This window comes from Candoia aspera, chromosome 2, assembly GCF_035149785.1.
Source record: "Candoia aspera isolate rCanAsp1 chromosome 2, rCanAsp1.hap2, whole genome shotgun sequence".
NCBI lineage: Eukaryota > Metazoa > Chordata > Lepidosauria > Squamata > Boidae > Candoia > Candoia aspera.
In genome coordinates, this window is record NC_086154.1 from 5,976,308 (window position 1) to 6,002,583 (window position 26,276).

Sequence of the window (26,276 nt, forward strand, 5' to 3'; positions counted from 1 at the left end):
GTTATTTTCCTTTTCTCTATTTTTTTTCTTCTTGAATATGTAATTGTAATGGAAAATAAATGAAGACTTAAGTTTTATTTTTTGAGTAGTTACACAACCAAAATTCAGTGGCAAAAGAGAAAAATACACGGAACTGCTCAAAAAGCATCTCCAATAGGGAAATCTACAAGAGAAGATGTCAGGCTGAGGGGACATGTGAAATCCCACTTTTTTCCAGCCTCCCTTGAGCAGCTTCCCTCTACTCCCACAGAAGAACTAAAGCTTTTTTCCCAAATAAGGAGTTGTGGGGGCTCTTCTTTTGGTCCCTCGGTCAGGAAGGTCCTGCTTGTGCCAAGAGATGCTGCTGCCTTGTCCAGGGAAGCAGCTCCATCTTGTAAGTGCCGATGGCGTCGCAGTTCCCAATGCTCCAGGATTACAAGTGTCAGGGAGCAGAGGAACCCCCACAGCCAGACCAAGAAATGTCAAACTACAACTGGGCAGCAGCCACCGATCTGAGGTGGTGACAGCGTGGCCTTGACCGGATGGGAAGAGATGGCAAACCAACCCCGTCGTTTAATGAGTTGTGGACAATCAGAGTCAGCAGGATCCTTCCTAACGTGGCTGCTGCATTTCCTTAGAAGGTTCCATGCTCTGAATACTATTTCACATCATGATTGGATCTGAAGCGGCCCTTCCTGGTCCAATTCCGTTCACTTAGTTCAGTGCCCTCCCTCTTCACTTTCTGGGTTCAAGTTTCTAAGGTTCAATCTTTTCGCATTCCATGTTCCACCTTGAAATGTCTTCAAATAATAAAACACAACGCTAATTTGAAGCAACTGACTTCTATCTAGACATACTGTACAATATAAGAGGGAAATTCATCTACAGTTTTAGCAACAAAAGATATAGCATGAGAAATTAGTATGCTCCTTAGAAAGAAAAAACCTCAAATATTTTATTCTTAGACTAAAGGGTAAGCACTGTAGCAAACCTTTTAAAAAGTTGCATAAAAAGCGGACTTTTAGAGAGGAGGAAGTGTATTGCTGTGTTTATTAAAGGGGGGATCGACAGATGGTTTTACAGTTTCACCACTATCCACATTTTTGTAACATTAAACCGGATTCTGCCATGCTTATTCTGCACTTCAGAACAATCTGGGACAAGCCTTTCCTTTCTCCTATGGGACACCTCAACAAATGCTTCAACAGGAATATTATATCCACCTTGGTTGACTTTTTTACGAAGCTAGACATTCCCACCTGCTTCAGTCTGTTTTCATGGGACTTAACTTGAGCTCCCTTACAACCCTTGTTGGACTCCAATACAACAGTCCCAGATTGAATCTCTTACATTGGGAAAAATACTCAAGGTTGGTCTAACATTGTGGGGAGGAACTCATACTCCCTTGGTGAAGACTTGAGGAAAAAAAAACCCTTTCCACATTCCACTCATTTATATGGTTTCTCTCCTGAGTGGAACTTTTCTGGTATTTAAGACATGTCTTCTTAAAATGGTTTCTTCACTCTGTTTCTTAATAGACTGTTTCCCCTGAATGGATCAGTTCTTTCTACACTCCGCCAAGTTTAGCGTCCACGAAGCTCATCCAACTCCCATATTTATGTGCTTTCTTGGGAAAAAATGGCCAGTGCTGGCATTGAAAGTTTCTCCGCATTCATAGGACCTCCTATGGGAAATAAGGGCAGTGCCGCTCTTGAACCCATTTCCACACTACAAGCACTTCTATGGTTCTCCCATGTGGATTCATTTAGGTCTGATAAGATTCCTCTTCCAACTGAATGTTACTCCACAGTCCACATATTTCTGGTGTTTTTCACGTGGGTCTCTTAATGTGAAGAAAACACTTGTGACAAAAACTCCCCAGCTATGGTGTTTCTCTTGTGTGGATTCTTTTATGTTGCGAAAGGTGATTTTTCTGGCTGAAGATCCGTCCGCACTCTGTGCATTTGTATGGTTTTTCTCCTGTGTGGATCCTTTTATGGCAAATAAAGTAACTGCTGCAATTGAAGCTCTTTCCACATTCCAAGCACTTATATGGTTTCTCCCCTGAATGAATCCTTCTATGATATGTAAGATCCGAGCGTACACTGAAGTTCTTTCCATACTCTGGGCATTGATACGGTTTCTCCCCTGTGTGAATTCTTTTATGTTTCATAAGGTGACAGTTCCGTCTGAAGTTCTTCCCACACTCCAGGCATTTGTATGGTTTTTCTCCTGTGTGGATCCTTCTATGGTAAATAAAAGTAGTTCTCTGACGGAAGCACTTTCCACACTCCGTACATTTATATGGGTTCTCCCCCGTGTGGATTCTTAAATGCATCACAAGGCTCGATCTTCTACTGAACTTCCTTCCACACTTCAGGCACGTATATGGTTTCTCCCCAGTATGAGTTCTTTTGTGTCTTGTAAGATGACCACTCTGGCTGAATTTCCTTCCACACACCAGGCACATATATGGTTTCTGTCCTGTGTGCTTTCTTTTATGAGAAGTAAGAAGACTTCTCCTACTGAATCGCTTTCCACACTCCAGACATTTATATGGTCTCTCCCCTGTATGAATCCTTTTATGATACATAAGATCTGAGGACCCATTGAAACTCTTTCCACATATCAGGCATTGATACGGTTTCTCCCCTGTGTGAATTCTTTTATGTTGCAAAAGGCTACTGTTCCGCCCAAAGCTCTTTCCACACTCCAGGCACTGATACGGTTTTTCTCCTGTGTGGATCCTTTTATGGCGAATAAAATGACTGCTCTGATTGAAGCTCTTTCCACACTCTGTACATTTATATGGTTTCTCCCCCGTGTGGCTCCTTACATGCTTCACAAGGTTTGAACTTCCACTGAACTTCCTTCCACAGTGCAGGCACGTATATGGTTTCTCCCCTGTGTGGGTTCGTTGATGTCTCGTAAGGTGTCCAGTCTGACTGAACCTTCTTCCGCACACCAGGCACATGTACGGTTTCTCCCCTGTGTGGGTCCGTTCGTGTACAGTAAGTTTACATTTGTGAGTGAAGGTCTTTCCACACTCCAGACACTTATATCGTTTTTCCATTGGGGGATTTTGGGGGGGTAAAATAAGCAACTGCTTCTTACTGAGTCCCTTTCCACGCTCATATGGTTTCTCCTGTCCATGGGAAATAAGATGACTGCTCAAAGTGAAGTTTTCTCCACTATTTATAAATGCATATGGTGTCTCTCCGATATATGATGGGTGATATAAAACAAGAGAGGAGGTAGGATTGATACTGTTCCCATGCTCTTGATGTTCATATTGTTCCCCTTCAGTCTGGGCTGTAGAGTATTTACTGAAAAGAGATTTCTCTCTGTCTGTTTTGCCACATCCAAAATAGTCTCCACTTTCTTCTTGTTGCTGCACTTGCTGGGTTGGGAGTTCAAGGACTTCCTTGTGACCAGAAGGAGATTTCTTCTCTCCACTCGTTATGCAGCTTTTCTTAGTCTTTTGAAGTGCCCCTTGATTTCCAAGCATCCCTTCTTCAGCCTTGATCATCTGTAACAGTGCTATGCTGGGCTCCTTGTAGTTCTCATGTTCCTGCTGATATCCTGGTTTGAAGAAAGAAAAAAGAAAGAAAAGTAAAAACCAAAATTTTTCCTGGTTTCTCTTTTGTATGCCTAGAAGAAACTAAGCTTTCATTTTATGTATGGTTCTGCCTGAGACATCATGTCCTTTTGGAGTATTCCCCACTTTAATTTCATGAGGAATTTCTTTTTTTTTTTCCTTTTGAAAAAACTGCTCTTTTTTTGTCCAAAGACTGAATCATCAGTAGCAAGGGGGAATCAACAACAAAATAGAAAAGTAGGAAATGACCTTAAGGAAGAAGGAGGGACTCTGAGAAAGATGACAGAATTTGAAATACTTATACAAAATAAAGATAATTTATTACGACATATTTACAAATTGCTACTTAAATATGGTATGGAGACAGGATGAAGAAAAAACTGTATCATAAAATTGTGAAAATAAAATTTGAATTAAAGCCACCAATATTTTAGTTAGATATGATCCCAGAGAACATAATAAAAGGTACGATAACTTATTAAGATATATGTTGCCAATAGAAGATTGGGGGACTATAAGCTACCATGGCAGCCATGGGCCTGTCCCAGATTATTCAGGACCCAACTCGAGACAGTGGTCTCATCCCAGATTTGGTTTTCTTGTCAGAGCAGTGGCAACATGATCTGAGGGGAGAGTTACAGCTGTCCCCATTGTCATGGTCAGACCACACCCTGGTGGCCCTGAGATTCTCCTATGCCGCCCCACTCTGCAGGGAGGCTGGACCCATTCGATTTGTCTGCCCCCAGCGACTGATGGACCCAGTAGGGTTTCAGAGGGAGCTAGGGGTTATACCCGAGGATCTGCTGCATGCTCCAGCGGAGGCACTGGCTGCTGCCTGGAATAAGGAAGCAGCCAGGGCTTTGGACAGGATCGCGCTTGTGCGACCTCTCTTACCCCACTGAACCCGAAACTCCCCGTGGTTCACGGAGGGGCTGAGGGTTCTGAAGAGGCAATTAAGAGACGTCTAGAGCACCACTGGAGGAAGTCAAAGACCGAATCCGACCGAACACTAGTTAGAGCTGCTATTAAGGCCTACCTGGTGGCGATAAGAGGGGCAAAGCGCCAATACTTCTCCGCCCTTATCGCGTCTGCAGAATGCTGCCTGACAGCCCTGTTTAAAATCACTCAATCCATTTTGGGGACGGTGAGCCTAGTGACCCACCTACAGGGCCATGCAGGAGTTTTCAGAGCATCTGCAAGATAAAATCGCTTGGATCCGCTCTATGCTAGACTCCAAGCGTGAGGCATGGTCTGTGGAGATAGCAAGGGAGTGGACTTACCTAGTTATCTGGGAACAGTTTGATCCTGTTGGACTCGAGGAAGTGGACAGGATCCTCCAAACAGTAAACGCCACCACGTGCCAGCTAGACCCATGTCCCTCCTGGATGGTGAAAGCTGCTCGGGAGGTGACATGTGGATGGGCCCAGGTGATGGTTAATGCATCCTTGAGGGAGGGGTTGTTTCCTTTTGTCTTTAAGGAGGCGTTGGTACAGCCCCTCCTCAAGAAACCATCGCTGGACCCTACCGTGCTGGATAATTTTCGTCCAGTCTCCCACCTCCCCTTTTTGGGGAAAGTGGTTGAGAAAGTGGTGGCATTACAGTTCTAGAGGGTTCTGGATGAAACGGATTATCTAGACGCCTTTCACTCAGGATTCAGGCCCGGATATGGGACGGAAACAGCATTGGTCGCACTTATGGATGATCTCTGGTGGGAGCGGGATGGGTGTAGTGCATCCATCCTTGCTCTTCTTGATCTCTCAGCAGCTTTTCATACCATCGACCATGGTATCCTTTTGGGCCGGCTCAAGGAGTTGGGGGTGGGCGGCGTGGTTTTCCACTGGTTCATCCCCTTCCTCCAGGGCTGGTCCCAGTTGTTGGTGATGCGGGGAAGAGTGTTAATAAGTTTTCTACTACAGATTAAGGTTACTATGGTAACTAATCATTTTGGCCCGGTTAAGAGGTTGAATTTAATTGTCCTCTTTTCGGATGTTAATTTTTGCACCTGGGGAGAAGAACTTGCCTGGACTTGTTTTAGTTTCAGTTTCCCTTCTGTGCAGGCATGTAGAGAGTTAAGCAGCTCTCACTGAGAGCCTTTAAATATGTTTGTTTTCTGTAAATAAAATTATTTTTATAGAAATGCCTGGTGTGTGACTTTTCTGATCTCTCCTGGGCCAAAGGCTTTCCTAGCAATCTACTAACAGAGAGATCCAACCCTCGACCCCTCCATTGTGGGGTGCCGTAGGGCTTGGTTCTCTCTCCTCCCCTAACTGTATATCTCCATCCCAGGTGAAGTAAGTGATGCTGTGACTGCCCTCTCCAAGTGCCTGGAGGCTGTGGGGGGGGAACAACAGACTTCAGCTGAACCTTGGTAAGATCGAGTGGCTGTGGGTTAATGGTTCTTCTATATCCGGAACATTAACATCTCTGGTTCTGGATGGGGTTGCACTGCCCCAGACAGACTCGGTGCGTAACTTGGGGGTCCCCTTGGACTCACGGCTCCTGCTCGAAGAGCAGGTGGAAGCTGTGGCCAGGAGGGCCTTTGCGCAGCTTTGTGTTGTGTGCCAGTTATGCCCCTTCCTGGATCGGGAAGCCCTTCGAACGGTCACTCATGCCCTTGTTATCTCCCATATTGACTGCTGCAATGCGCTCTACATGGGGCTACCCTTGAAGAGTATCTGGAAGCTTCAGCTGGTCCAAAATGCAGCCGCGCGGGCTATTTGTGGCGCCCCTAGAAGGGCGCATATAACGCCTTTGCTACGCGAGCTGCACTGGGTACCAGTTTGCTTCCGGGTCCAATTCAAGGTGTTGGTTATCACCTTTAAAGCCCTACATGGCATGGGGCCAGGCTACCTCAGGGACCGCCTCTTCCCCGTTACATCTACCCGCCCCACCCGATCTTGCAGAGAGGGCATGCTGAGGACCCCGTCAGTAAGAGAACTCCATCTGGCGGGGTCCAGGAGGCGGGCCTTCTCTGCAGCAGCGCCCGCCCTTTGGAACATCTTGCTCCCGGAGGTGAGATTGGCCCCATCGCTCCTGGCCTTTTGGAGAAACTTGAAGACCTGGCTCTGCCAGCTGGCCTGGGGCAGGGAGGAGGGGAGTCATGCCTGGGGTTGGCTAGTGCCTTGAAGCAGCCCTTCCACGTGAAGATTGAATGAGATATAGCCATCTGGACTTTATTTTTATTTATATTATTAATAATATATAATTTTATAATGTATTTTATATATTTATTGTTTTACTCAGTATTTTGTTATAAACTGCCCAGAGTCCCTCTGGTGGGAGGAGATGGGCAGTGACAAATTTGATAAATAAATAAATAAATAAAAATAAGGGAAGAATAAGCATCAATGGAAAAACACTGACTGCATACTTCACAGCAGAAGTCTAATCAAATTCAAGCAGAAGTGATTCCAGTATATAAAATATATCATATAGCAAGGCAAGCTAAGACACTCAGAATATGTTTTTTGAAGAAAGAGCGAAACTTTTTAAAAATAAAAATAATATAATTAAAATGTTCCAAGCAAAAATGAGGAATAGTGCCCAAAGTTAACTATAAATTTATTAATAGCAGTGGGAAAAAGAAGGGGCAACCACAATGCCCTTTTAATATACATAGATTTTTAAATATTTATTTTGCTTTTTAATTTTTTTTTCAAAATCCCTTAAGAATGTATACGTATCTATTTTTCTTTCTTTTTTTCTGTTTGCATGTTTTACTTAAGAAAAAAAGAGACATTTAAAAAATTTTTAAAATTCAATAAATTTTTAGACTACATCCTTTAAAACAAGAAATACTATATTAAAAATGATCTCATTTGCATTTACGTTGTTGGAGATGCAGTGAAAATAATGCTTCATTTAAATATGTTGTTTTCTTTATTTGATTTATAAAGCTGCTCATCTCACATACGTGACTCTAGGCAGCTAAAATAAAGTAAAATCAAATAAAACACGTAAGATAAAATAAAAACACACAGCAGCCGAACATCATAAAATAACCATCAACAGGCCAAGACACATCACAATTCCAGGGCTGCTGGCCAAGGCACAAACCAAGGGTCAGGGCTGACCTAATCTCAGGTGGAATGAAATTCCACAGGGCGGGTGCCATGGAATAAAAGGCCTTCTTCCTGATCCCACCAGCTGACACTCCTTAGCCAACAGGACCTGGAGCTGACCCCTTGTGCTGGATCTGGGACAGGTAGAAACCATTAGGGAGAGATGGACTGTAAGCAGCCTGGTCCAAAGCCACAAAGGGCTTTAAAGGTAACCACCAGAACCTTGGATTGCACCTGGAAGCATATTGGTAGCCAATACAGTTCATGGAGCAGAGGTGTCAGATGTGCCTTAAGAGCAGCTCTAACTTGTGTTCGATCAGGTTCGCTCCTTGTCTCCCTCCAGTGACACTCCAGGTGTCCCTTCTCCCGTTTCATCTCCTTTAGCTCCTCCATGAACCTGGAATCATAAGTCTGGAATCCCTGGGAGAGGAGAGGCCACTAAGGGACAATTGGTCAAAAACACCAACCACTCTCTCCTTCAAAGTGGCCACCAGGACCTCGGTGAGACCAAGCAACAGGCAACAAGAACCCCAAGCTCCTTCTGGAACCCCTTTGGGTCCATCACTTGCCTGGGGCGGACTGATCAAAGAGGTCCAGCCTCCCTGCGGCGGGGGTAAGGCCAGAGAACTGAGGGGTTACCAAAGAATGGTCTGACCATGACAGGGAAGAAACTGAAATCTCTGCTGAAACCAGATCACCTTGCCACTGCTCAGACAGAAAGGAGGTCAGGCATATGACCACTGTTATGCGTCAGGCCTTGGATGACCTGGGATGGGCCCATGGCTGTCGTGGTGGCGGCCATGAACTCCCCGGTTGCCTCTGACCCTGCACCCGGAGAAGGCAAGTTAGTCCTCCAAGACCATAAGCCTGGGGAACTCCACCGCCAATCTGGTCACGGAGTCAAGAAGCTCAGGCAGGGAGGTGGCTACGCAGCAGGGAGGCTTGTACAATAGCAACAACTGTTCCATTTCAGTAAGAAGCAACTATGTGCCTAAATTCAACTTTGTTGTGTAAGGTTTATCACACAGGAGTTGGCTTTTGGAGAGAAAAAAATGCCACTTGCTCTCAGCCCTACAGGGAGTTAACACATGATTCACCCAGAGCCAAAGGAGGGCCCTTTGACCAAACAGCCGGTAGGAGACCTGCCACTGGTTATTCGGCAAACCAGGAAACTGGGTGGTTGTAAGGAACAGGCATCAGAGAGATACAGGGCAGCATCTTCCTCGCCTAAAGCTGTTCCGCTTATCTGCTCTTGAATCAGATTAGAGAATAAAAGGTCAGCTGAGAAAGGATCCTGTGAAGCATCTAACAACTTACTTACTTGGTGTTAGAATAAAAACAAAACAAAAACAGACTTTCCTTCTTCTAGCTAGAAGATGCTTTCTCACGGCTAGGATAACAAAGACTTTCCACAATTAACTCAACCCAGAGCAAAGCGGGACCTTACCCAGAGTGGCCACATTCCTGGAATTCTCCAGCATGACTTCCCCGTGTAAGGCTCTCTGGCTGGGATCCAGCAGCGCCCACTCCTCCTCCGTGAAATACACAGCCACCTCTTCAAAGGACACCGAGCCCTGAAAGTCAAAGGAAATGCTCCTCAACAGAAGCCCAAGAGAGTTCTCTCCCAGATTTCCAACATCCAAAAAGTGAGTTTTGCAAGAGAGAAAATACTCCTTTTCTGACATGACATTCTACTGGGTTTTACAGCTGCCTCTCCAAAGATTCACTAAGGCTGGAAAACGTTCACAAGTGCACAAAGATGGAATTGCAGCATCCATGTTGGAGTTTAACAATGCAGCCATCTTGGAATGCATTTCATGGTCCAAAATGGAGCCAAAGAGGAGCTCAGGGGAGGAGTGGCATCCTGTCCCACCTGCCTGGTTGGAATTTCTTCCTGGCACAATTCACCTTGGAGAAAGATTTAAAAGAACTAAGCAACTTTGTCTGATCTTTTGTCTGAAAACTTTCATTTAAAAAAAAAAAAAAAGCTTTCCAGTGTTTTTTTTCTTTTTTTTGCAAAACCTGCCATTTTGATGTAGTATATCCATACCTGTCATATGATTGATGTCAGCCTTGCAAGGTAGTCCAGACAGGAAGCACGCCCAGATGAACTAATTCTACTTTACCGTAAAGTTACATTAACAGAATCTTACAGGTCTGACGGTACATTTCTTCTCTGGGGCCTTTACAGTCCAACAAACTAGGGAGGGTCCCTTCTGGCATGTTTACCGTGGAAACATTCCTTCGGCAGGCTAAGCTGCCTCTTATCCGAACATTCCCCTGGCCTTGGCTCTTCCTCCTGTCTCCCAAGATCATTCCCACAAGCCATCACATGTTTGTTGCAGTTAAACAACCATCTTGAAAGCAGGACCAAGCTGCTGAGTCCTGATCTCACACTTCACCTCCTTAACAAGAGGTTGTTGTGTTGAATCTCACAACAAAACCAGACGCTGCTTCTGATGAAGCTTCCCTACCTGAGCTGTTGCTGCTCCATCACAAAGAGGAGTTGGATCCTCCTCAGAGGTCCTTCCCAAAAACTGCTCCAAAGAGGGACCAGGGAGACCTTCCCTGCCTTCAGGAGGTACTAAGATTACCTTCCTCAACGGATCCTGCATCTGAAATAACAGCCAGGATCAAGAAGAACAAAAGTTAAAACAAATGAACGTTGGAATGAGGGGATTTTTCTCTGCCTCCAAAGCTAGACCACCTTATATCCAAAGACGCAGGTGCAGATACCCTTGGGATTTCCCTTCCTCCTGTGGAATAATCTGGATGGGCAAACAGAACTCTGTGACTGAAATTGGAGGGAAACCAACATTTTTTCTATTGTTAGAAACTGCACTTGAGGCAGGCAAGGTGGTTAATAAAACAAGGACGTTCCTCCTCACAGGATACTCCCGGGGTCCCATCCCCACACTTACCCGCTGCCGTCTCTCCTCCGCCTGGCTCAGCAGGAAGCCCTCGGCCAGGGCCACCGCCTGGGAACAGCTCTCCGCGCCGCACTCCCGCACCCAGCTCGCCATCTCCGCCGGCAGCACGGCCAGGAACTGCTCCAGGATCACCAGGTCCACCACCTGGGCCTTGCTGTGCCGCTCGGGCTTCAGCCACTCATGGCAAAGCTGCTGCAGGCTGCTGCAGACCCCCCGCGGCCCCTGGCACTCCTGGTAACGTAACCAGCGGAAGCGCTGAACCTCTGAGTTGAGGGGCTCCTCGGAGAGGGTCTCCCGCCCGGCTCTGAGCCAGAACTCCCCTCCCTCCTCAGGCTCAGTGGCAGGGGGGCCTTCTGCTGCTCCACCCTCTCCAGACCATGGCAGGTCCATTTCGTGGGCTGGTTAGGACAAGCTTTCCCCACAACGTCTATTCAGCTCCTTTCCTTCTTGGCTGCATTTGGTGAACAGCCTCTCCAGAAATCTCACCAGGGTGCTGAGCCACTTCGCTGTGGACAAGCAGATACTCAACATGCAAAGGAATTGGCTTTCAGCTCCCCCTCTAAGTCCCGCTGGAAGAACAGGCTGAAGCAAAGGCTGAGCGATCCCACACCAACGGAAAGGCCTCTGAGATGCAACCCCTGATCAGTTCCCATGACAGGGCCGCTCGCTCGCCACACCGCCCAGGGCCACCAACCCAAATGCAAACCACCAAGCGGTACCTCGCCTTCCATACCTCCAGACTCCACACTCAGTGGACAACCTGTAATAGTACATGGACATGGAGAAGAGGCACAGCCAAGGGAAGGGACGGGTGGATGAAAGGCAGCTTAGCCCACAGCAGGAATCTGGGCCGGACAAGCGTCCCAGAAGGGATCCTCCCTGGTTTCCAGGCTGATATCAATCTTGCAAGTCTGAAAACACATTCCCCGCTCCCCTCCCCACCGCAGCCTTTACAGTCCAGGAAACCAGGGAGGGTCTCTCCTGGGAAACTTGAACTTTCTTCCCGTCTTGGGTCGCCCCCACTCACCTCCTCCTCCCCGGCTTTCCCGGGAAAGGGGGCCTCCCGGGCAGGCGGGGTCGCGCTCCTCCCGGCCTAGCTCCGGGAAGCGCAGCGGCAACTCACCAGCGGCTCTCCGCTCCCGCCCCTCCCTGGCCCCTCCCCCGCCCCCTCCGCCTCGGGGGGCCTCGGGCGGCGGGCGAGAGAGCGCTTCTTCCTAGAGAGGCCACGCGGCCCCCGGGCCCCTCTCCTCCTGGTCTCGGCAGCCGCCTCCCTCCGCCCCTTTCCCGCAGGAGGCTACTGCCGGCAACGCTGTTCTGCGCATGCTCCGTCCCGCTCTGTAGGGCGGAAGCTGCCGGGACCGCAGTGTGTGCAACGAGCTGCTGGGTGGATCCTGGAGCTCTTTCAAGGGATTTGAAGAGAAGAGGATTCCTAGCAGCCTTGGGAGGGGATCCGGGGTGGGTGGGAGCTACGGCCGGGCTGTCGAGCCTCCCGGGGGTGGGTCAAGGGTGCTGCTGCTCCCAGGCGTCCCAGGACAGACCGGCGCAGGTCCGCCTCGGTGTCCCTTCCCCCTCCGCGCCTCCCTTTTTGTTTCAGTCTTTCTGTTTCCGAGAAAGTGGGAAGTTGTGAGACGCGGGACTCGAGTGAGCGTTTTCCTGACCGCCAGAGTTATTTTGCTGCGGGGCCCCCGGCGGGGGTCCTGAATCCAAGGCTGGACAGGCGGACGGAGCGTTCCTGTCCCGCGCGGGGACTAGACTGAGAGACCTGCGGGGCCCTTCCGGCCTTGGGAGGCCCCGGCGGAGATGCGCGGCTTCCCCGGAGCAGAGTTCCCTGCTCCACAGGCTGAGCGTCTTCGTATGGCCCTGCCAGAAGCACTCCAGACTGCCGCGGGATCCAAGGCCGGCTCCAAACCCTGCCTCACGTGGGGATGCCGACCGAACCGGAGCCTCCTCGGCCTTCCCCCGCGGGATCCCGGGGCTACCCGAGGGGTGTCTGCAGCCGCCCGTCCCTTCAGCTCTCCCAGCAGAGACGGGGGTTGCATGTGGCCATTGCCCCAGAGACAAGCTTTTCCCCGGACTTCCACTTCCAAAATCAAATACATTTTCAGCTTCACAGAGAACGCCTCGATTAGAAATTGGCTATGGCATCTCCGCAGCATTGCTGCAACTCACTAATAGCGTGTAGAATGTGTTAGTCCGTATACATGGACTCAAAAGCATCCCAGGTAAGGAAATCTACACAAGATGATGTCAGGCTGAGGGGAGACGTGAAATTCCGCTCTTTTCCAGCCTCTCCCCACAGCTTCCCTCTACTCCCACAGAAGAACTAAAGCCTTTTCCCCAAATAAGGAGTTGTGGGGACTCTTCCGCTGGTCCCTCAGCCAGGAGGGTCCTGCTTGCGCCAAGAGGCGCTGCTGCCTTGTCCAGGGAAGCAGCCTCCATCTTGAAAGTGCCAATGGCTTCGCAGCTCCCAAGGCCCCAGGACCTTTCTAATCATGGTTATTTTCCCGCCCGCTAAATATGGCAGCTCTCCTTCCGCCCACAGCCGATGCGCCCTGGTCTGAAGGGGGAAGAACACCTCTGAGGAACGAAAGCGATGACCAGCACGTCTCTCTGAGCATGAGGGAACACAGAACATCGGGGAGGAGAGGGACCCCCAAAGCCAGAGCGAGGAACGTCAAACCACAACTGGGCAGCAGCCACTCGTCTGAGATGGCGGCAGTGTGGCTTTGACTGGATGGGAAAGGCAGGCAAAGGAACCCCGCTGTTCAATGAGTGGTGGATGAGCGTGGATTCAGCAGGATCCTTCCTAACGGCCACCGCCTAGCTTTGGATGGTCTCACGCTCGAATAGTTTCTCATAATCACTTGACGTGGCCCTTCCTGTTCACTTAGTTCAGTGCGCTCCCTCTTTACTTTACTGTGGGTTCAAGTTACCTAGGTTCATTCTTTTCACATTCCCTGAACATTTCGAACACCATCACTGCAACTCCATGCTATTTGACAGCATTACTCTTTGAGAGTCTTTCAATCTTTTCTCCTCCTCCAGAAACTCCAACACATTTTACCAGTACTTTTCCTTTTCTCATAGAAAATGTGTTCGAGTGTACGTTTAAGACCTCTTATTTATTATTCAAATCTCTATCACTGCCCATCTCCCCCCCACCCCTGAAACGGGGGACTCTGGGCGGTTTACAATAAAATTATGCCTCAACAAGTGACAGCAGTTACCAACCCAGAATGATTTCAGAAGCTAAGCTGGGCCACCAGGGCTTGTATCACCTGGACATTCAGCATTGCAGGCTGGAAGAAAAGAAATAATAAAAACCATCAAGCCGGTTCAGTAATACTGCTGAGAACCAAATGGAGGAAGTCAAGCTGAGCTCCAGTGTATTAATCAGGAACATCTACAGGAGATCAAAATATTAACCACAATCAATGGCACAATCAAAGCCCTTCCCCTGTTTTATATGCATCACATTCAAATTCTACTCCTTGCTGGTCAAAAGGCATCAGCTGGCCCAGGGACATACAGTGAAGCTGACAGATCAAGAAACCCATTCAATGGGGAGAATGGGGGCAGGGGTTGCTGTCATGCATAACTGTACAGTTGCTATGCTACTTCAGGAGGACCTAGCTGAGAAGAGATGGAGAGAAAGACCCTAAGACAGTGGAGATGGAAAAGAGGAAGGGGGCTTCCCAAATTATGCAAAAGCCTAGAGCCATCCTCAGAAAGCAGCCAGTGGAAAAGATGGGGAGAGAAGTCCACCTGGTGCAGACATCAGAACTGGTAAATACCCAGCTGACCCCAGGAGGGGCAGAAGAGGCAGAATCAGATTTACCCCTGCCCAGCATGAGTATCACGGGGGAGGCGGAAAGGGTCCAGAGAAGCCCAGAGGTCATCCAGGAAGCTGTGGAGCCCCAGGAAAAAGGGGAGGGAGACCTCAGAAAGGCATGTGGCCCTGGGCATGCCAGAGAAGGGGCACTTAGCACCCCTGCAGATGGGCTCCAGAAACAAAGAGAAGGTTCCAAGGGGGAAGGTGGCCAAGCAAGTCCAGCAGTCTCCCAAACGGCTGCAGAATCCCAGGAACAGAAATAGAGCAGAAAGGAGGAGGAGGGGGACCCTGGAAGTGCTAGAGGAGATGGCCAAGAGTACCCCATAAATGGAATTCCAGAGAGAACCAGAAGAGGACCCTAGCTTAGCCCAGAGGGATGGTGTGGAAGGGGGAAACTGGTTTATAGTGAAAGGGTGGTGGTAGGAAGGACACCTAATTCCCTGTCTCCATTTCCCTACAGGTGCAGTTACCTGGTTGGACCTCTTCCCTTATAACAGGTGAACAAATGAGAGACATGATTTGGCAATCATGATTCATTTTCAAGAAATAAAAAGAGGGCCACATTGAAGAAGTTTCAGCCATCACTACCCTTTCCATATTCCACTCATTTACACAGTTCCTCTCCTGAGTGGAACCTTTCTGGGATGTAAGATGATCCTGTTAAAATGGATTTTTGGCTTCATTCCTTGATACATTTTTTCTCCTGAATGGATCCGCTCTTTCTACACACTGCACATTTAAAGTCCATGTAGCTTATTCGAACTCACATATATTTATCCTTATGTGAGTTTTCTCCTGTAAATTTTTTCTTAAATAAAGTATATTGAAAGTTTCTCCGCAATCCATACATTCCTCCCAAAATAAGTCCTCTTGTGGGAAATAAGGGCAGTTCCCCTTTTTGAATCCATTTCCATACTTCTTGTTTTTATGGTTCTCCCGTATGGACTCCTTTAGGTCTGATAAGGCTACTCTTCCAACTGAACGTTACTCCAGTCCACATATTTCTATTGTTTTTCTCATGTGGGTCCCTTTTTGAGAAGAAAACACTTGTGATGAAAGCTCTCAAGTTATGGTTTCTCTCTTCTATGGATTCTTTCATGTTGCGAAAGGTGATTTTTCTGGCTGAAGCTTTTCCCACACTCTGTGCATTTGTATGGTCTCTCTCCCGTGTGAATTCTTCTATGTTTGATAAGATTAGCATTCTGAGTGAAGCTCTTTCCACACTCGGTGCATTTGTATGGTTTTTCTCCTGTGTGGATCCTTTTATGGCAAATAAAGTTACTGTCCTTACGGAAGCTCTTCCCACACTCCATACATTTATGCGGTTTCTCCCCCGTGTGGATTCTTACATGGATTCTAAGGTTTGAATGTCCACTGAACTTTTTTCCACACATCAGGCATGTATATGGTTTCTCCCCAGTATGGGTTCGTTGATGGTATCTCAGGACAAAGTTGTAAGAAAACCTCTTTCCACACTCTGTGCATTTATATGGCTTCTCTCCCGTGTGCTTTCTTTTATGAGATGTAAGATGACTGCTTTTATTAAAACCCTTTCCACAGACCAGGCATTTATATGGTTTCTCCCCTGTATGAATCCTTTTATGGCAAATAAAATAACTGCTGCAATTGAAACTCTTTCCACATTCCTTGCACTTATATGGTTTCTCCCCTGTGTGAATTCTTTTATGTTGCAAAAGTTTATAGTTCTTACTGAAGCTTTTTCCACACTCTGTGCATTTGTATGGATTCTCTCCTGTGTGAATTCTTTTATGCTGCAAAAGGCTACCATTGTGACTGAAGCTCTTTCCACACTCTGTGCATTTATATGGCTTCTCTCCTGTATGGATTCTTTTATGGCAAATAAAATGACTGCTCTGATTGAAGCTCTTTCCACATTCCGGGCATGTATATGGTTTCTCCCCTGTGTGCATTCTTTTATGTTGCAAAAGGCTACTTTTCTGACGGAAGTTTTTTCCACACTCCAGGCATTGATACGGTTTCTCTCCTGTGTGAATTCTTTTATGTCGCAAAAGGCTACTGTTTTGACTGAAGTTCTTTCCGCACTCCAGGCATTTGTATGGTTTTTCTCCTGTGTGGATCCTTTTATGGCAAACAAGGACACTGTTGTCACGGAAGCTCTTTCCGCACTCTGTACATATATATGGTTTCTCTTCTGTGTGTCTTCTTACATGTATCATAAGGTTTGAACGTCCACTGAACTTCTTTCCACACTGCAAGCATGTATATGGTTTCTCCCCTGTGTGGGTTCGTTGATGTCTTGTAAGTTGACCACTCTGATTAAATCTTCTTCCACACAGCAGGCATGCATATGGTTTCTCCCCTGTATGGATCCTTTCATGTATGATTAGTTTACGTCTCTCAGTGAAAGTCTTTCCACACTCCAGACATTTATAGATTTTCTCCCCTGTATGGATCCTTTCATGTAAGGTAAGTTTACCTTTCTGAGTGAAGGTCTTTTCACAGTGCAGACATTTATAGGGTTTCTCCCTTGGAGGATTTTTTTGGGATAAAATAAGCAATTTTTTCTTACTAAATCCCTTTCCACACTCATATGGTTTCTCTTCTTTATGGGAAATAAGATGACTTCTCAAACTGAAATTTTCCCCACAATTTATAAATGTGTATGGTGTCTCTCTGATATACAACTGGTGATGTAAAACAAAAGAGGAGACAGGACTGATACTTTCCCCATCCTCTTGATATTCATATTCTTCCTCTCTAGTCTGAATTGTACAGAGTTTACTGAAATCAGGTTTCTCTCTGTCTGTTTTGCCACATCCAAAATAGTCTCCACTTCCTTCTTGTTGCTGCACTTGCTGGGTTGGGAGTTCAAGGACTTCCTTGTGACCAGAAGGAGATTTCTTCTCTCCACTCGTTATGCAGCTTTTCTTAGTCTTTTGAAGTGCCCCTTGATTTCCAAGCATCCCTTCTTCAGCCTTGATCATCCGTAACAGTGCTATGCTGGGCTCCTTGTAGTTCTCATGTTCCTGCTCATAACCTGGTTTGAAGAAAGAAAAAAGAAAGAAAAGTAAAAACCAAGATTTTTCCTGGTTTCTCTTTTGTATGCCTAGAAGAAAATAGCTTTCATTTTATGTATGGTTCTGCCTGAGACATCATGTTCTTTTGGAGTATTCCCCACTTTAATTTCATGAGGAATTTTTTTTTTCCTTGTAGTTCTCATGCTCTTGCCAATAAGCTAATTTGAAGGAAGGGAAAAAAGAAAGAAAAAAGAAGTTAGTCATTATGTTCATCACAGAAAAATGGTGCACCCGTTACTTCTTTATATCCAAGATTTTGCTGGTTTCCTCTTCGCATGCCTAGAAGAAACCAAGTATTCACTTTATTTATGGTTCTGCCTCAGATATTACATTCCTTTAGACCAGTCTGGTCTAGTGGGTAAGTGTCATGACCTCGTTGCAAGGCACAAAGAGCCTCACAACGTAGATCATGATCATCAAGGAATAGAGGAAGAAGATAATTAAACCAGGGATTAAAACAAGCACCCAAAGCACCCACACCCATGGACCCATATACATCTGAAAAGAAGGACATCGGATGAGCAGAGATAAGCCGCACCTGGTGCCCTGGAGGACACACCAGAATCGAGAGGACAAGAGAAGACACCGGGAAAACGCCCATGCAACAATCAAGGATCCCATCAAGAGGGATTGGGACAATAGAGGGTGGAGGAGCCCGGGGCCCTGCAAGAGGGTATAAAATGGGCACCTCCACACCACACACCCCGTTCCCGTTTTTCGTTCTGTCAGCCACCATTCCAATAAACCAGAAATCCTTAATACCCATTAAGTGAGTCTGTGTCTTATTGCGAAGCGAGACTGACCCTGACAGTAAGGCACCAGACTAGAAACCAGGAGACTAAGAGTTCTAGTCCTGTCATAGGCATGAAAGCCGGCTGGGTGACTTTGAGCCAGTCACTCTCTCTCTCAGCCCGACTCACCTCACAGGGTTGTTGTGGGGAAAATAGGAGGAGGAAGGAGTGTTAGGTATGTTCCCTGCCTTGAGTTATTTATTAAAATAATAAAGGCGGGATAAAAAAAAGCTTTTAAAAATTCCCCACATATTTTTATAAGAGATTTGTTTTTTTCCTTGTGATAAAACTGCCCTTTGATTGCCTGAAGACTGAATCATCAGGAGGAAGGGGACATCAGGAACAAAATGTATGAACTGATGCCAATTGATGCCTTGACCTTTATTACGGCGAATGCTAAATTCATCATGGCATTTCAAAAGACAGCGAAAAGGACAGCTTATAACTGCTAGTCTATCTCTCCTAAGGAAAACATCACCCTCAAACATAAATCTCTGAGAATATGATGGTTGAGAAAAAAACTCCCCTCTTTGATCGTACAAAGATTGACTCATCAGGAATAAGGGGGCATAAAAAACATACATATTTTGGATTTTAAATTACTTGGAAGAGATGTGGGATGGAATGACCTGACCCTGATTGACTTGTGAGAGAAGGGCTTGCTGAACTACTGAGAGATGAGCTGCTGAGGCAGAGCACACCTCAAAATTTGGAAGAACTATCCCAACATTGTGTGATAATAGATGGCAGGCTGGAAGGGTTGAGGCAGGAAGGAATGGTAAGGTGAAATGACTTTACCGCCTCTCTTCGCCCATATCCCACCTTCCTTTGGCCTCCTGGGAATGCAGCACAAGGGAGCCCATGCAAATTGGAGCAGCTCATCTGCACTTCATTCCCATAGCCCAGACTCAGATTTCTCTGGGAACATAGGAGGGGGGACTAAGGCGGATGGGGGAGGTGATGGAATGGGCAGAAGGAACCACCTTGAAAGACAAGAGGAAGAGCTGCTCCCAAGACAACGATCAGATAAAATATACCTGAGTCGGGGGCAGAACTGCAACATGAGAAAACCTCTCAGACAAGATCCTCCCTAGTTCTCAGGAAGATAAAGGAAGGGACAGGGCGGAGAAGTACATTCAGATTCCAAAGATTCTGTTACTATACTATAAAACCTGTATTAGCCTGGGTGACTTTCATCTCCTAGTCTGGTCTACCTCGAAGAGTTAAGAGAGACATTCAGGAGACAAAAGAGAAGCAACTGGTCAATGAGCAATTGGCTCGTTTGCCAACTGTTTTGAGTACTTACTGTCCAATTCATAGTATTATTGCTTTAAAAATCGAAGTTGAGATGTTATCTTCTTGGTCTCTAAAATATTAAGCTCCTTTTTCTCCTTTTGTACTTGTTTATATATATTCACTGGCCGGGTTCCATTATTTTTGACCCATGAAGTCTCAATTTGAGAATGTAATGCAGTCACCTCCCGGGGACATTTCTTTTCCATCCTGCTTATCTGCCTTATACATTCATCTCTTCTTATTGCCTCCATGGTGTCCCTCCTTGTTGTTAGTGATTCTTTTTTTATTTACGATCCATATAACAATCTAGGAGCATGTTCTGGAATTACGTATTGATGCGATCTCTGCTCGCTTCAAATTGATTCATTAACTCTTTTTGGTCAATCCATACCCCGCTAATTCCTCTGCCTTTTTGCAAATTCTTGCCACTTTGCAGAATTTCAGCCAATTATAAAAGGCAGCAACTAGCCCCAGCAGTTTTTTTTAATCGTATGGCATAGCAGTTTGGTATTCATGCTGCTTTTTTTCTTGCTGGGAAATCCTTATGAGGTCCAGCAGCCAGATGTGTGCGCTATTTAGCCGTGACAAGTCCCGTTGCTCGGGGTGCACCACGAGGAGGCTGGTCTACACTGCACCGAGTTGGGCTGAGAGAGAGAGACTGGCCCAGGGGCACCCAGCCGGCTTTCATGCCTACCGCGGGACTAGAACTCACAGGCTCCTGGTTTCTAGCCCAGCACCTTAACCGCTAGACCAAACTGGCTCGCTAGCCCCAGCAGTGGGAGCCTAATTAAGAAGAAAACAGATGAAATTTTGGGGAACAAAATTGAAATGGGGGAATTCTGGAAGAAGTATTTTCATGATTGGTAGAAGAATGATAGGAACATGTCAGAGAGAGGAATTGAAACAAATATATATTCATCAAACGAAGCTGTAAATGCTGTGAGAATTCTGAGAAGCAGCTAAACTGCCGATGTGTATGGTATCGCCGCAGGAATGTTAAAATATGGAACTGCTTTGCTTGTGCAGTGGCTGTGTGACTTTTTAAAGTACTAACTGGATTCAGTGCTACTTAGGTTCTTGAAATCATCCCAGGTTTCCAGACAGCATCTTCTTTAACAGTAGCCTACAGAACCATCTTGGGCTAAATCACTCAGGGGAAAAAAAAATGCCACTTGTTCTCAGCCCTACAGGGAGTTAACACATGATTCACCCAGAGCCGAAGGAGGGCCCTTTGACCAAACAGCCGGTAGGAGACCTGCCACTGGTTATTTCGCAAACTAGGAAATTGGGTGGTTGTAAGGAACAGGCGTCAGAGAGATACAGGGCAGCATCTTCCTCGCCTAAAGCTGTTTCGCTTATCTGCTCTAGAATCAGATCAGGGAATAAAAGCTCAGCTGAGAAAGGACCCTGTGAAGCATCTAACAACTTACTTACTTCAGTGTTAGAATAAAAACAAAACAAAAACAGACTTTCCTTCTTCTAGCTAGAAGGTGCTTTCTCACCGCTAGGATAACAAAGACTTTCCACAATTAACTCAGCCCAGAGCAAAGCGGGACCTTACCCAGAGTGGCCACATTCCTAGAATTCTCCAGCATGACTTCCCCGTGTAAGGCTCTCTGGCTGGGATCCAGCAGCGCCCACTCCTCCTCCGTGAAATACACAGCCACCTCCTCAAAGGACACCGAGCCCTGAAAGTCAAAGGAAATGCTCCTCAACAGAGGTCCAAGAGAGTTCTCTCCCAGATTTCCAACATCCAAAAAGTGAGTTTTGCAAGAGAGAAAATACTCCTTTTCTGACATGACATTCTACTGGGTTTTACAGCTGCCTCTCCAAAGATTCACTAAGGCTTGAAAATGTTCACAAGTGCACAAACTTGGAACTGGAGCATCCATGCTGGAGTTTAACAATGCAGCCATCTTTGAGAGACTTTCCTTCATTCAAAATGGAGCCCTAGATGTTCTCAGGGGAGCACCCGGTCCCACCTGCCTGGTAGGAATTTCTTCCTGGCACAATTCACCTTGGAGAAAGACTTAAAAGATCTAAGCAACTTTGTCTGATCTCATTTTGTATGAAAACTACGGTTTCCCTTTTAAATCCTTCCAAAAAGGTTTTTCTTTTTTCTTTCTTCCTTTCCTTTCCTTTCCTTTTTTTACAGAACCTGCCATTTTGAAGCAGTAAAACAATATCTGACATGGGTAACTTTTAAGCTGATTAGAATATAATGGCAATGCTATTCATTTGGCTATAATTTCACTTCTTTGATTACTTAAAACAAAACAACCAGTCAAAATAAAGTAGATAACCTACTGCAGCCACAAGAAACTTAAATACTCAACTGTTTCCGTGAACGAATTCGACTTCCCAGTATGACTCTTCTGTATGTCACACTCAAACAACTGCCTCCAAAGCAGGGCCAAGCTGCTGAGTCCTGATCTCACACTTCACCTCCTTAACAAGAGGTTGTTGTGTTGAATCTCACAACAAAACCAGACGCTGCTTCTCCTCAAGCTTCCCTACCTGAGCTGTTGCTGCTCCATCACAAAGAGGAGCTGGATCCTCCTCAGAGATCCTTCCCCACAGCTGCTCCAAAGAGGGACCAGGGAGAGCTTCCCTGCCTTCAGGAGGCACCACAACCTCCTTCCTCAGCGGCTCCTGCATCTGCAATAACAGCCAGGACCAAAGAAGAACAGAAGTTAAAACAACCGAACATTGGAAGGAGGGGATTCTCCTCTGCCTCCAAAGCTGGGCCATCTTAAATCCAACCCCCTTCCAACCCCCCAAGATGGGGCAAGCGGAGGTGCAGATACCCTTGGGATTCCCCGTCCTCCTGTGGAATAATCCGGACGGGCTGACAGAACTCTGTGGCTGAAAAGGGAGGGAAACAGAAGGCTCCCCCATTGCTAGAGGCTGCTTTTGAGGCGGGCGAGGGGTCAACGAAGGAGGGGCGACCCTCCTCCAGGGGCCCCATCCCCGCACTCACCCGCTGCCCTCGCTCCGCCTCCGCCTGGCTCAGCAGGAAGCCCTCGGCCAGGGCCACCGCCTGGGAACAGCTCTCCGCGCCGCACTCCCGCACCCAGCTCGCCATCTCCGCCGGCAGCACGGCCAGGAACTGCTCCAGGATCACCAGGTCCACCACCTGGGCCTTGCTGCGCCGCTCGGGCTTCAGCCACTCCCGGCACAGCTGCTGCAGGCGGCTGCAGACGCCCCGCGGCCCCTGGCACTCCCGGTAGCGGAGCCGGCGGAAGCGCTGCGCCCCCCCGCCCAGGGGCTCCTCGGGGAGGCCCCCCCGCCCGGCTGCCGGCCAGAGCGCCGCTCCCTCCGCGGGCGCGGCGGCGGCGGGGGCGGCTCGTCCTGCGGCTCCCCCCGCTCCGGGCCGCGGCGAGGCCATCTCGCGGGCCGGGCCGGGCCGGGCCTCCCCGGCGGCGTCTGCTGGGCGCCTCTCCTTCCCGGCCGCCTTTGGCGAGCAGCCTCTCCCGAAATCTCACCGGGACGCCCAGCCGCGCCGCTGCGGACGAGCGGACCCTCCAGGCTCCCTGCCCGGCTTTCCCGGGAAAGGGGGCCTCCCGGGCAGGCGGGGTCGCGCTCCTCCCGGCCTCGCTCCGGGAAGCGCAGCAGCAACGCGCCCGCGGCTCTCCGCTCCCGCCCCCCCGGCCCCGCCCCCTCCGCCTCGGGGGGCCTCGGGGGGCGGCGGGCGAGAGAGCGCTTCTTCCTAGAGAGGCCCCCCCACGGCCCCCTCCCCTCCTGGTCCCGGCAGCCGCCTCCCTCCGCCCCTTTCCCGCAGGAGGCTACTGCCGGCAACGCTGTTCTGCGCATGCTCCGTCCCGCTCTGAAGGGACGAAGCTGCCGGGGCCGCAACGTGCGCAGATCCACTGGGTCGATTCTGCCGGGATTCCGCCACAGAAGGCGCCTTTCGGCAGCCGCGGGATCCAAGGCCGGCTCCAAACCCTGCCTCACGTGGGGATGCCGACCGAACCGGAGCCTCCTCGGCCTTCCCCCGCGGGATCCCGGGGCTACCCGAGGGGTGTCTGCAGCCGCCCGTCCCTTCAGCTCTCCCAGCAGAGACGGGGGTTGCATGTGGCCATTGCCCCAGAGACAAGCTTTTCCCCGGACTTCCACTTCCAAAATCAAATACACTTTCAGCTTCACAGAGAACGCCTCGACTAGAAATTGGCTATGGCATCTCCGCAGCATTGCTGCAACTCACTAATAGCGTGTAGAATGTGTTAGTCCGTATACATGGACTCAAAAGCATCCCAGGTAAGGAAATCTACACAAGATGATGTCAGGCTGAGGGGAGACGTGAAATTCCGCTCTTTTCCAGCCTCTCCCCACAGCTTCCCTCTACTCCCACAGAAGAACTAAAGCCTTTTCCCCAAATAAGGAGTTGTGGGGACTCTTCCGCTGGTCCCTCAGCCAGGAGGGTCCTGCTTGCGCCAAGAGGCGCTGCTGCCTTGTCCAGGGAAGCAGCCTCCATCTTGAAAGTGCCGATGGCTTCGCAGCTCCCAAGGCCCCAGGACCTTTCTAATCATGGTTATTTTCCCGCCCGCTAAATATGGCAGCTCTCCTTCCGCCCACAGCCGATGCGCCCTGGTCTGAAGGGGGAAGAACACCTCTGAGGAACGAAAGCGATGACCAGCACGTCTCTCTGAGCATGAGGGAACACAGAACATCGGGGAGGAGAGGGACCCCCAAAGCCAGAGCGAGGAACGTCAAACCACAACTGGGCAGCAGCCACTCGTCTGAGATGGCGGCAGTGTGGCTTTGACTGGATGGGAAAGGCAGGCAAAGGAACCCCGCCGTTCAATGAGTGGTGGATGAGCGTGGATTCAGCAGGATCCTTCCTAACAGGGCCACCGCCTAGCTTTGGATGGTCTCACGCTCTGAATAGAGTTTCATTGAGTTTGAAGTGGCTCACCCTGGTCCAATTCACTTCGCTTAGTTCAGTGCATTCCCTTTTCACTTTGTGGTTTCAAGTTTCCAAAAATGTGGTTTCATTCTATTCTATTCACTTTCCATGTGCCCCCTTTATACATCTGTGAAAAATGAAGGGAACGCAACACTAAGCTGAAGCAACTCACCTCTATCCGGAGTTGCGGGAAAAGGAGGGAAATTTATCTTTGACTGACAAAAGATACAGCGCCAGTAACAGCATGCTCCATAGGAAAGAAAAAAAAATCTGAAATATTCTGCTTAAATTAAGGGGCAAGGCTGTAGCAAACCTTTTAAGATCTCTCGGCTGTATTTGTAGTTATATTTAACTTTTAGTAGGTTTTTTTTTATTGTTCACTGCCCAGAGTCACTGTTCTGAGATGGGCAGCTATATAAAATGAACAAACAAACAAACAAACCTTTTATGGAGTTGGCTAAAGATAGGCTTTTGGAGAAGAGGAATTGTGTTCCTGTTTTTATTAAGGTGGGGGCAGGAGCTGGCTGAGGTACTTACTATTTTCAGTTTCACCACTTTTATCATAACATTTTTGTAACGTGGCGTGGATTCTGTCACGCTTATTCTGTACTGAGGGACAAGCCTTTCCTTTCTTCTATAGGACGCCTCATCAAATGCTTCCACAGGGATATTAGCCCCTCTTGGCTGACTTTTTTTTACAAGGCTAAACATTTCCACCAGCTTCAATCTGTTTTCATAGGACTTAACTTGAGCTCTCTGATAAACCTCATTGGCCTCCAATACAACAATCCCAGGTTGAATCTCTTAAATTGGGAAATTGTTATCTGTTCTTCTATAACTGTCTGGTTTGGTACCGCAACCAAGCAGGACAAATATAGACTTCAGCGGATAGTTAAGTCTGCAGAAAGAATTATTGCAATCCACCTGCCTTCTATAGAAGACCTGTATACTGCAACAGTCAAAAGGAGGGTGGAGAAGATAATCTGCAGACCCTTCGCATCCTGGACATCAACTTCTACCATCACGACGGCATTACAGAGCACTGTATGTCAAAATATCTAGACATCGAAAGTTTTTTTTTCCTCGTGCCATTGCTCTGTTGAACTCCGAATTAATGTAGCCTGATATAATGATTGACAATGTATGGTAAGACATGACTGCTAAGATGTGACCGGTAATGCTCTGTTAAATGTGAACGTATGTTAGACAACAGATGCAGTATATTGTTCCTTAATTCTCCCTTTAAATATGAGCGTCTGTTAGTTAATAGCCGTAGTATTATTTTCCTTCAATTTTTTTTCTTTCTTGATTGTATAGTTTCAGTAAATAGCATTATTACTTTACTATTTTTTATTTTTGATGTTATGTAAATATAGAGAGCTCTTGCACCGAAGTCAAATTCCTTGTATGTCTAATCATACTTGGCCAATAAAGCTAAGCTAAGCTAAGCTAAGCTATTCTATTCTATTCTATTCTAAATACTTTTTTTTTAATAATGTTATTAAATTTTTAAGCAAGAAAGATAAAAACTAACACACTAATAATTAAGATAGGAAGGAATGAAGCCAAAAGTGCAGGAAAAAAAGAGAAAAAAGAAATATAGAGAAATGACTTTTGATTTCCTTTTACAACAGTTATAAATTTAGATTAAACACTTATTCTAGGTTACAACGTAACTTTCATTTTTCCTATCACCTCCTATTTTTGTTAATCATCAAACCCATATATCATTTTTTTTTCTGTTTCTCACCAAAAGTCCAAAAGGGATTTCCAATCAGCATTAAACTTCATCAATGTCTTTTCTCTAATCAAGGCTGTTAACTT

The 26,276-nt window shown here is 47.4% G+C and overlaps 3 protein-coding genes across 4 annotated transcripts; all 3 read right to left on the reverse strand.

The window, feature by feature from the left end:
- Nucleotides 1–1,033: 1,033 nt before the first annotated feature.
- Nucleotides 1,034–10,958, reverse strand: LOC134489770 (zinc finger protein 883-like). Its single transcript, XM_063292634.1, has 3 exons — nt 10,560–10,958; nt 9,086–9,212; nt 1,034–3,561 (listed from the first exon to the last, which is right to left on the reverse strand). The coding sequence occupies exons 1-3, from the start codon at nt 10,956–10,958 to the stop codon at nt 1,862–1,864; spliced, it is 2,226 nt and encodes a 741-aa protein (XP_063148704.1). The 3' UTR covers nt 1,034–1,861.
- LOC134489771 (uncharacterized) lies at nt 10,898–23,620 on the reverse strand. Its single transcript, XM_063292635.1, has 5 exons — nt 23,084–23,620; nt 22,527–23,000; nt 22,064–22,204; nt 21,108–21,234; nt 10,898–11,074 (listed from the first exon to the last, which is right to left on the reverse strand). The coding sequence occupies exons 1-5, from the start codon at nt 23,618–23,620 to the stop codon at nt 10,971–10,973; spliced, it is 1,383 nt and encodes a 460-aa protein (XP_063148705.1). The 3' UTR covers nt 10,898–10,970.
- Nucleotides 15,408–19,740, reverse strand: LOC134491947 (zinc finger protein 883-like). 2 transcript variants are annotated; one of them, XM_063296038.1, is made up of 2 exons: nt 19,557–19,740; nt 15,408–17,419 (listed from the first exon to the last, which is right to left on the reverse strand). In XM_063296038.1, the coding sequence occupies exon 2, from the start codon at nt 17,364–17,366 to the stop codon at nt 15,468–15,470; it is 1,899 nt and encodes a 632-aa protein (XP_063152108.1). In that variant the 5' UTR covers nt 17,367–17,419; nt 19,557–19,740; the 3' UTR covers nt 15,408–15,467. The 2 variants fall into 2 exon arrangements, 1 of the variants encoding a protein (XP_063152108.1); XR_010067379.1 differs by lacking the exon at nt 15,408–17,419 and adding an exon at nt 17,587–17,617.
- Nucleotides 23,621–26,276: the final 2,656 nt, after the last annotated feature.

What these genes read in the sequence shown, in the direction of transcription:
- LOC134491947 (XM_063296038.1), bottom strand. Translation starts at nt 17,366, where the DNA reads ATGATCAAGGCTGAAGAAGGGATGCTTGGAAATCAAGGGGCACTTCAA.
- LOC134489771 (XM_063292635.1), bottom strand. Translation starts at nt 23,620, where the DNA reads ATGCAACCCCCGTCTCTGCTGGGAGAGCTGAAGGGACGGGCGGCTGCA. An exon ending in CCCTTTCCCGGGAAAGCCGG is followed by an intron (nt 23,001 to 23,083) that starts GCAGGGAGCCTG and finishes TGCTCGCCAAAG; the next exon opens with GCGGCCGGGAAGGAGAGGCG. An exon ending in AGGCGGAGCGAGGGCAGCGG is followed by an intron (nt 22,205 to 22,526) that starts GTGAGTGCGGGG and finishes CTGTTATTGCAG; the next exon opens with ATGCAGGAGCCGCTGAGGAA.
- LOC134489770 (XM_063292634.1), bottom strand. Translation starts at nt 10,958, where the DNA reads ATGGACCTGCCATGGTCTGGAGAGGGTGGAGCAGCAGAAGGCCCCCCT. An exon ending in CGGAGGAGAGACGGCAGCGG is followed by an intron (nt 9,213 to 10,559) that starts GTAAGTGTGGGG and finishes TTTGACTTTCAG; the next exon opens with GGCTCGGTGTCCTTTGAAGA. An exon ending in CAGGAATGTGGCCACTCTGG is followed by an intron (nt 3,562 to 9,085) that starts GTAAGGTCCCGC and finishes TCTTCAAACCAG; the next exon opens with GATATCAGCAGGAACATGAG.